At 42.5% G+C, this 13030-nt stretch overlaps 1 protein-coding gene across 17 annotated transcripts in view; it reads right to left on the minus strand.

The window, feature by feature from the left end:
* Positions 1 to 2292: 2292 nt before the first annotated feature.
* The window catches only part of LOC123510941 (spectrin beta chain-like), a 71256-nt gene continuing 60518 nt past the window's right edge, over positions 2293 to 13030 (minus strand). For 5 of the 17 annotated variants that reach the window (XM_045266460.1, XM_045266459.1, XM_045266461.1 and 2 more), the window contains 8 exons: positions 11920 to 12041; positions 11416 to 11477; positions 10298 to 10357; positions 8913 to 9056; positions 7382 to 7534; positions 6040 to 6133; positions 5531 to 5710; positions 3508 to 5382 (listed from right to left, as the gene is read on the minus strand). In XM_045266460.1, the coding sequence (XP_045122395.1) occupies positions 5190 to 5382; positions 5531 to 5710; positions 6040 to 6133; positions 7382 to 7534; positions 8913 to 9056; positions 10298 to 10357; positions 11416 to 11477; positions 11920 to 12041 (1008 nt within the window). In that variant the 3' untranslated portion in view covers positions 3508 to 5189. Of the gene's footprint in view, positions 2781 to 3507; positions 5383 to 5530; positions 5711 to 6039; positions 6134 to 6928; positions 7013 to 7381; positions 7535 to 8912; positions 9057 to 10297; positions 10358 to 11415; positions 11478 to 11919; positions 12042 to 13030 lie in introns of those variants that run through there. The other 12 variants (XM_045266453.1, XM_045266455.1, XM_045266454.1 and 9 more) reach the window with 10 other exon arrangements.

Raw genomic sequence — 13030 nt, forward strand, 5'->3', positions numbered from 1 at the left:
CATAAATACACACTGGCGTCCATACATCAAAAACGAAAATATCCAAAAAACAATTGCATACACTGATCCATATCTATGAACATAAACAAAACAAAAACAGATACACGCATAACACACTCTTGTATCAGGATGGCGGTGGCGTAGTGGATAAGGTCGTGAGCGTGGGATTGAGCAGACGTCCACGCGTAGGTTCGAATCCCCCCACGTACAGCCTTAAACACTTTGCCATTCATCGAGTGGTTTAAAGTTACCTAGATGTCACCATGATACCCAGGTTCTAGGTGGATATAAAAAGAAAAGAAAAATAGGTGGTTACAATAAAATAAATAAATATATAGATGGTTAAAATAAAGAAAATAAAAACTTTCATATGCAAAACACAAAATAATATACCCGATCAGTCTTCGTAGTTGTTGAAAACTTTTATTTGTCTTGAATAAATTAAGAGAATTAACGGACTTACTGTCTAGATGGATATTGTAGGAGAGGAAACGAGAGAAGGAGAGGGAAGATAGGAAAGGGAAGAAGACGAGAGACAGGAGAGGAGAGAGCAAATAAGAGAGAGGTACGTGAGGGGAATTATGAGAGAAAAGTAGAAGGGGAAGCAAGCAGAACAACTCTCCCCTCTTCCCCTCTCCCCCCCACCTCTCTCTCTCTCTCTCCTCACTCTTACTGACCTGCACAACCTTTCCACCAGTTATTTTTAGCATCGCAATCTTCAAAACGTTCGTGCACTGAGAGTTTCGCTGATGCCTTTTAACTGATGAATTTCTGCGCACTTGACAAGCGTTCGTACCAGACTGAGGGACTAACAAGACTGATACAAGCTGGTCTGGTTTGTTGGCGTAAGCGAGGAAGGGAGTGAAGACTGATGTGTGTTAATGAGTTTGTTTGAGTTAGTGGAAGGGAAGGGAAGGGAAGGGATGGGATGGGATGGGATGGGATGGGATGGGATGGGAAGGGAAGGGAAGGAAGGAAGGGAAGGGAAGGAGGGAGGGAGGGAGGGAGGATGAAAAAAGGCAAGAAGAAAGGAATTAACGAAAGAAAGAAAGAAAGAAAAAGAAAGAAAGGAAAAAAGAGAGAAAGAAAGAGAAAAGAAAAAAGAAAGGAAGGAAAGAAGGGAGGAAGGAAGGAAGGAAGGACGGAAAGAATAGAAACCGATTATCATGCCAGTTATCTATCATTAATATTCTAGAAACCACATATTCTGAACTAAAACTCAAACAGAAACAGGATAATACGAATCGTTTAGAACACTGTTACTACCACTTCCAAATACCCAAGCCCCGCCCCAGTCCCGCCCCGCCCTGAACAACAGCCTCGCCACCCACCCTCCTCGTGTTTGGATCTCACCCGGTTAGAAGCTTCGTGTGGTCCAGTTCCGAAGCAAATGACACTATACTCTTTATTTTCCTTATCCACGAGTGTGTGATACCTGCTCCGTGGCTAAGGCGAGGCTGCCCTTACCCAAAAAACAAGAACTGGGAATTTATAACATAGCTGGCAACTTCTATAACACATCTGGTGACTTACAACACAGCTGGTGAGGAATAGAATAGCTGGCACCTCGTAACACAGCTAGTAAGTCATCATGTCAGCTATCATCCTCTCCCATCAATACACAGGGATGCCACAAGGTTACAGGGGACATGAAATACAGTCACCCGTATTCAGAAACCCCTTCCCTCTCACTATAACAATTTTCTAAGGCCACAGACAACTAGGCAGGTTTACAAGTTTTTCCTTATGATAAACTAGAAATCTTGCCAGTCTATCGCCAGAATCATAAAAATAGCCTTAAAAGCACGAGTATCTTCAACTGGAGCCTTTGGAAAGCAGTGATGGTGAGAGAGCAAAGCGTTTCAGAATATAGGCCAAAAGAAACTGAAATACCTTATGCGTTGGAGTCACAGTGTTTCTCAGGTCCCGTTTCTACTCGTCCACTGTTCGTCTGCCTGTTATTTCTCCCACTCACCGCTCTCTTGTAGTTGTTATCAGTGCGTGGTCCTTTGTAAGTGCATAAGTCACACAGACACACTAACATACACGTCACAAGGTTAAAAGTACGATTTGCACGTGGTTTTCTTTTGTGGCAAGCGCAGGAAAACTTCACCCACTCTTGTGTCTTGATCTTTACCCGTCCGTCGATTCGTTTTCCTTCATTTGCACGGATGTCAAGCTCTCTGCATCTCTACCGACGTTATCTTATCTATTTATCTCACAGGTCTTTCTTTTTGTTCTTCCATCTGCTGAAACATATTTTTCGTTCTTTTTTATGGTTAGAAATGCAGATTTTTGGGGAAATATATTTATTTTTAGAAAATACACACAGTTTTTTGTTTGTTTCCTCTCCCTAATATATCATTTTTGGAAAGTAAGAAAGTAAAGTACAAAAAAAATAGTCATCTCAGTGCAAGAAACATAATGCAAAGTACAAGAAAGTATAATGATGTGAATTATTTAGCGCCAACCTAAGAAAAAACAATGAATACCTACACTTCCTAAATACAAATGGTGAATTACTATGTAGCTCTGTCTGGAAAAATAAAAGATACAACTTCGTGACATTCTGATCATGAATTTTGTACAAGACGAGGTACAATCTGAATTAAGTATCTACAGCACCATTACATTACAGATCGCTTCATGACATTCCTTCCCACATTGTTTCCATCACGGCTTCTAGCAAAGAGTTACGGAGTTGTGTAGTGTTCCGGTGATCCTCTTCCGCCAGCCCACAGCCAGCCAAGCCCCACCAAACAAAAGATGTGGCACCAGGCCTAAAAAAAAAAAAAGACAATTCGGACATATTAGTTAGTTTCCTTGCTCTCTCTCTCTCTCTCTCTCTCTCTCGTATAATTTCAGCAGTTAATGTACTTCTCTATCAATTTATATTTTGTCCATTCAATTTTGTTCCCTTTATTTCCTTAATTTTTTTTTTCTGCTTCTTGTCCAATGGTTCTATTTTGTCTATTCAATTTTGTTCCCTTTACTTCCTTATATTTTTCTGCTTCCAGTAATATTTCCCTCTCATAGGCAAATACTAGCAAGTCTTCAGTTTCTTGTAGTTTTAAGCTTCTCTAATTCCTAATATGAGGTCTTGTATTCTGTTCTCAAATTGTATTATAAAGACCATTAAATTTCACCGGTTTTAAGATTCCCACACTTTTACCTGGACATTTTCATTTCCTGTCATCCCTTTTTTTCACTTCTACTTCTTGCAATTCCCAAACTTAGTTTCCCATTACTTTTTCCAGTCCAAATTTGGTTCTTAGGTTTGGGTGTTCAGGGAGCCACAAAAGATTCCACTTCTGAATAGAATACATGTTTAATCATTTTTTATATTGCATGCATTTTAGTCACTCTACCAAGAACCATGATGCATGACTAACTAAAGGAAGGAGTCATTTAGTTGTGAGAGTTATAGAGAGTGGACAGCGAGGGAAGTTTGAGTCCCCACAAGCCGTTTATATTAAGACTGTTAGTAGTGTAATGAAAATCTTTGCAATCACTTAAACAGTTTTATTTAAGTGTCACAATATATGATATACAGTGGTCACTTTTATATGTAACAATTAAGATTACTCCAGTCAAGTAAATTTAGTCAGAAATCTTACCCTACAGCTATAAAGCCTGTAAGCATTTGTTTCACCCGACATCCCTCCGTTAAAAAGTTAGTGGCGATGGCCGAGAGATGTCTAGCTGTGGAACGATACGGAATTCTGTCGTTAGTCACCATTACAACTGCCGAGTGGTGCCGCTGCTGCTGGAGCCTTGGGACTACACGAGAATCAGGTGACGGAAGGTGGACACTCAGAGGAAACAAACGGAAATCACAACTACCGATGAACAACCATGAAACAGAGGAGGGTGTCGGGGGCTGGGCCAGACCCAGCCCCCGACCTTGAGTAACACCAACATGGGTAGCACACTTCTTTTTTTATTGCTTTTACTTCCTGACTAGAAGACGAAAAGATGCGCGGAAACGTGAATCAAACGTACGTCAGTGTTTGGTCTATTTTTTTTTTCTTTTTTTTTTTTTTTTTTTTTTACTTTTATTGATGATCAGCAGGAATGAGGCTCCAGCAGGCAGCAGGACATATGGGCAGGGAAATTGAAGATGATGAAAAGCACGAGTCAAGCACAGTGTGGGTGAGGAGCGAATCCTACCATGCTAATCAGGACCACAGGACTCTCGCCGTTGCTGGGGGAGGCCGGCCGCTCTGTGAAGGACTCCGGAGCGCTCCAGATCAATGCTGATGTTGAAATGCTGAATTTGATTTTTTTGTATGAAAACTTATGGCTGAAAACTTGGAAGGGAAAAAATGATAATGAAAAAGTAATTACTATCTTCATGACACATCTACTCTCCCAAGCAGAGTACATTTGCCCATTTACAAGACTAAGTTGGTGGCTGGCTCTCATACTCTCGTAATGATTTGAACAGCTGTGAAGTGGTACATGAATGGTTTGTAAATTTAAGCTTAAAGCAGCACAGTAGGTATAGTTCTAATCTTCTCTGTACAGTACAATTACATAAGTGCTATCTAGTCAAAACTGTGGTACTACAGCTAAAGACAGATAAAATTAACAAATCATTATTTTTGTAAAGTAAAGGACATATGAGAATTCACTAAATATATTATTTCCACACTATCCCTCGAGAGAGGAACACTCAGCCATGGCAGTGCTAGGCAGACATGGGGAACTGCACACACTCACATTTCTTCCACCTCAACTAGTACACAAAACTATCAACATTTTTATGTCGGGGCAAATTTGATATCATGCGCGATACCAATAATACAATTAAAAGGTCAAGTAATCTTTTAGAGAATAAAATTGTCAATATAGAAAAATCAGCACAATTTTCGTGATGCTTCTCTTCGGACCCAGCATAGGAGGCAGTGCATGGGGGTAAGCTGATGATGCCAAGCACAGCATATTCTGTCCCCACTCCCACAGCAGTAATAGTTGCCAACAACAAAGGCCTACACCAGCAGCAGCAATCCAAACCCCATGTATGTATTCCATGCTGGGTCTGAAAATGGGCATTTATAAAAGTTTTTAACATTAAAAGATTCCGGACAGAAGAGGAGGAGATTACCAGCAGAAAGAATAATGACTATATAGAAAAGGAAGCAAGGAACTGGAGGGAGAGTGGTCAGTCACGGACTTAAGGCAGTCCATTATTTCTTCTTGAGGGTGAAGAAACTACGTCGCTTGGGCTCATCCTTCTTCTCGGAGCCGGCCGGCAGTGTCTGGGAGCGGGACGGGCCGGCAGAACCCTCGGCGGACGTGGCCACCTGAAGGGCGGCTACCCACGTGTTCAGCTCGTCTTCATCTTTGGCTTGGAACAAATACTCAGAGCCACTAACCAATCTGTGGAGGAGGAAGGCTCCATTCATTACTGCTGTAAAAGTAACTGAAAAGAAGAGTGACAGAAAGAAAGTGGTCCAATACATCAGAGCCCAGGACTAAAACCCTTACAGCACCACACCACCACACTACTGAAGCACAGTACACTCACCTCAGGCGCAGCACATGCTTCTTCTTGGTATAGTCGTCAGCCACGGAGGCCTGGCCCCCAGAGAGGTCGCAAGGAATCTCAGCCCTGAAGTACACCTCTGGGGCGGCTTGGTAACTCTTGCGGTCTTTGTAGAAGAAGAGTGTGTTGCCTCGCAGGACCAGGAACAGCTTGTCCCACGACCTGCAGGTAACGAGGAAACACGTCACTTCACACTCCAGGTAGTAATGCACAAGAGGTATCTGCAAAATCTTATCTGTTCTCTACATAATGCCCTCCACCTTTCCCTCTAGTGAACTAAAACACTAGTAAATGAAACAGAAAGAATAAAGGAAAGAGAATGACTGGTGACCAAAACACTCTTGCACTCCTGACAACCTCAGCCTTCCCACTATTCCACTCTTCACCACATCACTCACCAAGCATTACCACTCTACACAACACACCACCACCACCACCTGCTGACCCTTGAGTCCCCCACAATCCATGTCTTCAGTGGTGAGGCGTCTTACCTGTTGGACGCTTTCTTCGTGGTCGACTCCCACTCGTGTTTGCGCACCAGACTACCTTCCAGCTGGTCCTCGTCACCGGTCGGGCTTGGTCTCTCTGCGGTGGTCAGACAGATGATGGAGACACGAACACTGCTGCTCAGTAAGCCTTGATTTATATTTGATGTTTTCTCAAAGTATATCTCTCTATATATCATAATGTGAGAATTAGCCCATGTATTTACATTTCACTAATATTACCATTCAAGGCAGCTTCAACCTGTACAAAAGTGACTGAGGAAACATAACAAATTAAAATAACGTGAACTGAAGTGATGGAACTTAAAATAGCATTCGGTGAGAATCATGCTCCTTCTTGCTGCATGCATATTAAGCCAATTCTCTCATCGTAAATAATGCTATACATACAGTACATTCTAAAATCATATCATGGACAACTATACAGCAACTCATGACTAGCTCTCACACCCTAAACAAGCTTCCCAAACAACTAGGGCCACAACGCACTAAGGGACAAAATGAGCTCAACAAAACAATGCACTAACACTCACACCCAACACAGACCCAAATCAGACCATCATAAAATAAATTCCTAGTTTTGAACAGCTGAAAAATCAAATGTAACTGTAAACTGAGGAAGTAATGTTGTCAGTTTGATCATCTACCACTATAAGCTGCCATTCCAGTATGTATGACGGACATAACTCAACACAAAACTGCAGTGACGGAGATCAGAACTGTGCAAACATAGCAGGAACATATCACAAAACAATGAAAAGGAAAAATATATAAACAAATGAAACGCTAAAACCACTAGCAAATACATAAAACTTGACTTGGACAAGACACACGTAGTACTAAGGTCAGAGCTGAGCCGAGTCCTCGGCCATACCTTCCTTGGCCGGCGCAGGGGCCGAGGGGGCCACTGCCGAGGTAGCGGTCGCTGAGGGGGCCACTGAGGGTGGGTGTTTGGGGGCTGCATGTTAAGGAGACACCACCAGACTCAGCCTCACACAACATAAATCAGTGTCTACAAATACTGTGTGCATCCTGCCACCTAACAGCTACACCAACACACACACACTCTGACGCTGGCTGTGGGGAGGCACGGGCTCACTGGGGAACCATCAGGCTTCCACTCCTGATCTACTCTGGAAAAATATTAACTTCCTCTGCAACATTGGTGGTGCTTTGCTGCAAGCCTCACCCCCTCCCCACACTCAGATACCCCTACCACCTCCCACAGACACTCCCGCTCCGCCAGCGTGGCCTGGGTCCCGCTGCAGACACACCCTCAGATACAGTGCCTGGGTGCACCTCCAACCTTCACAAAATAAAGAATTACCTGCTGCCCTTTCCAGGTTCGATTCATCGTCAGATGCACTACCCGGTGCTTCGGATGGAGAAGTCTTGGTTTTCTTCCAGCGGAAAGAGCGGAATGGAGACTTGGATCTAGAACGCACCCTCCGTCGTGACTCCTTGCTAGCAGGAGTAGGGGCTGAACAGACAGAACAGGAACGCACAAATTCAGAACATTGTCGGTGAGGCACCGAGCGGGCCACAGTGGAGAAGTGGTGACTAGCAATGTGAAGAGTGATTGTGCTCAAAGCAAACAGAAAATATCCAATGAGTGCAGAGTAGCTCACATTCTCTGGGACGTCCCAATACCAGAATAAGAATCAGGATCATAGAAAAATAGAAATATTCTCCACTGTGGCCATGCATACTTACGAAGCCAAAGCAAGCAGTGCGCCCTTCCACCATTTTCTGTTCTGACATCAAAATAAACCACAAGCTTGTAGTATTGACACATGCAAAGCCAAGCAATGGACATGCACGTTAATGGGCATGCGGCTAACAGTGTACACTACATCACAGAGTCATGCTATACAGTCAGGCTAATGCCTCTCTCTCTGTCTCATGTTTAACACTCTTTAGGGTTAATACAAATGTGCTACACATATATTTCACAATGTCAGGGAGCAATGACGGCAACGTTTCAGCGGCAGGGAGGTCAGGAATGTTAGTGGGATGCAAGTAAGCTGTCTGGTACTTTATACAGGCTTGCTTTAGGACAAAATCTAGGTAATTGTTATAATCCAAAGATTAAAACTCTAATAAGTGAATCTATCCTTAAACTACAAACATAATGATAGGGTGCAGCAGAGAGCACAATTCTTTAGAGTAGGGATAATGTATAATGAGTCTGAGTGTTTTGTAAGTTACATGGAAGAGCAGGAATATCTTCATTTTCTGAATGTTCTTACTGGATGTGACTTCAATCATAAATTGCAAAAGCACACAAAATTCTTAAAGCTTAAGATCTGAAGCATGAGACAGTGGTCTGTTTGTGTTAGTTTGTAATGGTGTTTTATTTGTTGGTATTGATTTATCTTTATGACCATATGGTAAGCAGTGAGTGTAGTAACGTTAGGAGTGCATGGCAGTGTTGCCAGGATGGCACAGCTGACAGCTGACGGCTGGTGTGGTGCTCAAGCTGTCATCGCCATTACAGTGTTTTAGTGCTTGTTATTATTTCATTAAAGGAGAAATTATTTATCATTGAAACTATTTTATATAACTATTTCATTGTTACAGAATTAGTTATTTATCTTTTTGTTTATTTAAACCAAATAAACTTACCTCAGCAGAAATAAGAATATATATATGCAGTCATTATATAAGAAGCACTTTATATTTCATGTTGATTTACAAAAGAACAAATGTAAAGTATTAGGATGTACAAATGTTAAAGACTGTAAAATGTTAATACATCAGTAACACGTTTGTAGTTAATGAGGAATAGGACTGGCTGAGTAATCATCAGTTTAGTGTGTGGGTAGAGTGTGAGTGAGTGTGTGTGGGTGTGTACTCACGCGAAGTGGTGGCAGGGAGGGTGGCAGATGCCGGCCGCCCTCGCCCGGCCCCGGCAGCGGCAGAGGTGGGTGTGGCGGGGGTGGATGGGGGACGTGGGGTGCTGGGTGCACTACCCCGAAGAACAGCTGCGCTCTCATCATGCTCTACAACACAGCATGCATGTCATGCTACATGCCTCAACATGCACAACTCAAACATTAACTCAAATGGCAAATAATAAACTACTCAATTAATATCAACTCATGATAACTATTGGATCAACACAAATATTAAGACAACAAAGCTTGGCTACTGCCTGTGGTAAATAAAACATTAACAACCAGCTCTGCTAAATCTAAACTAACACAATAATTATTGTCATTAATAACACAAATTAAAAAGGCATCTAGGGACAACATTATAAACACAGTCTAAGAGGCACACCAACACACCTTACCTTCTTTGTGGGAAAGAGAGGGGAGAGAGTTCTGATCTGTGCACCCTTCACCAACACCCACCGTGACTAAAGTTTTCACCCGAGAGAAGACAACAGACCCACAAACAAGACCCGAGAGAACACACAGAGGTGACACCACTTGACCAGCAAGAGAAACACACCCGACACACAACCCGCCGGTGCACCAACACAACACTACCACGGCTCAGACCACAGAGCCGGACAATGCCCAGTGAGACACCCAGTGACATCAACAACACACAGGAACCTGACCACTGCAGAAATGGGACAATGTGAAATATCTTTAAATCTTTCACTTAAGTAAGACAAGTATGGATTTACACACAATTTTAGCATTAATATTAGTTACTAAGTTACTATTACTACATCACTAGTTGTACATATGGAGAGAGAGATTAACTATGCGTTAAGGGAAGTATCACCACCTTAGTGAGTGAATTAAAGGCTCTTCTAGGAACCTTCTAAACTTCATGATATTTACAGTGAAGGGATGCTCTTGAAGGGTTGTGGGTACTAGAGCAGCTTTATTGTACGTTCACAGCTGCAGGACAAGTAACCCTCCACACTCACCAACACTGCACTATCCACCTTCCCTCAATCATAAGCCTTCTCACCTTTTAAGAATCTTTTCTGGTGGATTCTTAGCAGGTCAGGAGCCTAAAGACTCCTTTGTGTTTTCCCTCAATATCAAGTCCTCCTACCTGCTAACAATCACAGTTCAAATGATTCCTGGCAGAGAAGACTTTACACTGAGGAGAACAACAGGCACATCGGCAGTGAGTGTGGCGTGTTACCCTCCTCTTGGCTGATGGTGTACTTGAGGCCAGAGCGAAGCATTATGGGTGATATGACTGTGGTCATTAAGCGCTGTGACTCAAGACAAAGGTGCATAAGCTGGCCACACTTGCCTCATGGGGCAGAGCTTACCTCGGGGCAATGTATGGGGGTGGCCCTTGGGAGGAGCAACAGCCGATGGTGGTGCAACGGCTGACCACAAAATAACAAATGAAAATGTCTCTTCAGCCATATCAGCACAAACACCTACAGCTTAGTGATGCTTAGTGTCTAAATCTCTCACACACACACACACACACACACACACACACACACACTAAGGTAGTATACACATGAAAAAGGCAGTTTGCTACTCTGGTACTCTCACATGTACAGTCTTCCCTCTGCTCACACTGTTGGCTACCCAGATCAGTGTGTGGCTAGGTTGACAAGGTGAGTCAGTCTAACATTCCATGCCATGCAATCTCCCATTAAGTAAGAGTGCACATGTGTTTGGCCGTGCACAAAAAAATATGCTTCTTTTCTGTGCTAAAGCTAACAAAGGGATAACACTACAGTGAGGCTTCTGTTCATCATTATAAAAGAAATGATTGCTCCTATTCATCTATGCTTGTTTGCCCAATTGTTAAGGTCTTGAGTAGAGCTTGATTGTCAACAAGTCTAGCACAAGAAACTCCATGCAAATGTTAGTAATTTACATGTCAATATAAGCTAACTCATTCTTATATTTATAGACTTATATCTAGGTTACTTCTATCCATCCCTTTTTCATACACACATACACACACTGATGCACTCAAGCACACACACATCCAAACACATACACGCATTATACAATATGCACATGCAAATACACACACACACACACCTAGTATTTAACTCATTAAAATATTAGTGAGTAATAACTGGCCAAAACCCATAACCAGGTTAGGGCTACAGCATCAGGCCTTACTGAGAGCTCCCTTCAATACTTCCTTCATCACAACTAACTGGTGAATGGAACTAAAAGTGCATCCACCCATCCACTTCCAGTCACCAAGGCAGTTGCATTGTCCTACTTCTTATCTTGCTGTAGCAATATATTGATAAGAAGCTGCAATTCACACTGATGCCAGGCCTAATGCAATGGTCAGCAAAGATACAGAGCAGCTGCTGCCTCCAACCCTTGTGTAACAGTATGCTTCCAGGCAAGACTTGCATCCTGGCACAAACTGAACAACCTAAAGCCAACACAACATGTCCAACTTTACCTTCTCGTGATTCATCATGCTCCTCTCCATTCAAGTGGGAGTCTTCTCCTGAACCATCGACTCTGCAACGAAACACTGCCTTGTACACACGGAACAGCATGATGTGGTGCATTAGCTGCACTTGCCCTAGCAGTCATGTCAAATAACAGAATTTAGGTGTATTACAAAAAACATTCCTTTTTGCCTGAGTATTTGTATCCTTCAGTTCCTCCTTCAGACAATTCTGCAGGATGGAAAATTATGAAATTGTGCCTCGTCATGCAAGTAGGGGATGTAATGGGAATCCTCTCAGCTACACATCAATATAGAAACTTCTGACTTTAGTTATGAAACCATAGACATTTAAAAAAGCATCGATTCTTACTGAGGTTAGGTTAGGTTAAGTTACTGAGTCACACCTCTGAAAGAAGTGTAAAGAATGGCCCCACATAATAACGTCTACTACTGCACTGTTTATCACTCTCCCAATCCCCCACCACTCCCGCCTGCCCTGCATACACTCACCCGTCCGTGGGTTGGTCGGGGGACTGTGGGGGGGGGGCAGCCGCCTGTCTCGCCAGCTCCTCTTGTCGCTGCCGTTCTTCCTCCTCCTCTTCCTGTTTTCTCTTTAGTTCTTTCAACTCAAACTGCAACCCAAGAGTTCAGTCAGAGGCAGAAACACTTAAAAGATGAGGGCAGAGTGATAATTCCCTTTAACCCTAACCATGAGTTTCTGCAACTGGAAGAAGGAGAGGAACACTTCATGCACATCTACTGAACACAAACACACTGAAAGCTGTGTTTATATTACCACTTCACATCATTACAAACTGAACTGCCCTGGATAACATACAAGCTTCCATGACAACCCCAAGAACTTTCCAGCAGGCATTTCCACCAAATCTTTCATGCATATTGTATTAAAACACACAGAAAGTACCATTTACATCCTTTCTCAAGTTTATATTGAGAAAAGCAGCCATTTAAAGCCCCAAACATAAAGATATTTACTGAAAACATGCAGTTAAAGTCATAATTTTATCTTTTTTATGCAGAAAACTAAACATTTGCACTTCCCTGATGACAAGAAGCTCCAGTCACAACCTATACTGTTTTCCTCAAAGTAAATCACCCACATGAAAACGTTATCATCATTAATTTGCTTAGCTGACCCACACAAGCAAGAATAAGCAAGGGTTAGTAAAATTTCAGACCAATTTGACAAATTAAACAAAGCGTTCGAGCAGGAAAGCACTCGAAGACAAAAATACAAAATATACAATGAAAAACAAGATAAAAATAAATAAATAACAGATCAATAAGAAATGTAGAGCTGAGTGATGAAGTTTTAATGTAGTGAGAGATGCGAGTAGCTACGCAGGAAGATAAGGCAATGTTAGGCTGTATTACATGTAGTGAAGTTTTCCCTCACTGCTGCATAAATGTAAGCCATTAGCAGCTTCTCAACACAGGCCAGTACTTTACCTCTACACCCGAGAGAGCATGCTGGTTATTCCCTGGCGTGGCTTTAGTGTTACTCAGCTTAGGAGAGGAGTCACAAGTGTTGGGTGGAGTGAGTGGGAAGGGAGAGGAAGGAGAGGAACAAGTGTGCAGGTGCTTTACATCCAGCCTATCT

Source organism: Portunus trituberculatus, chromosome 30, assembly GCF_017591435.1.
Source record: "Portunus trituberculatus isolate SZX2019 chromosome 30, ASM1759143v1, whole genome shotgun sequence".
Lineage (NCBI taxonomy): Eukaryota > Metazoa > Arthropoda > Malacostraca > Decapoda > Portunidae > Portunus > Portunus trituberculatus.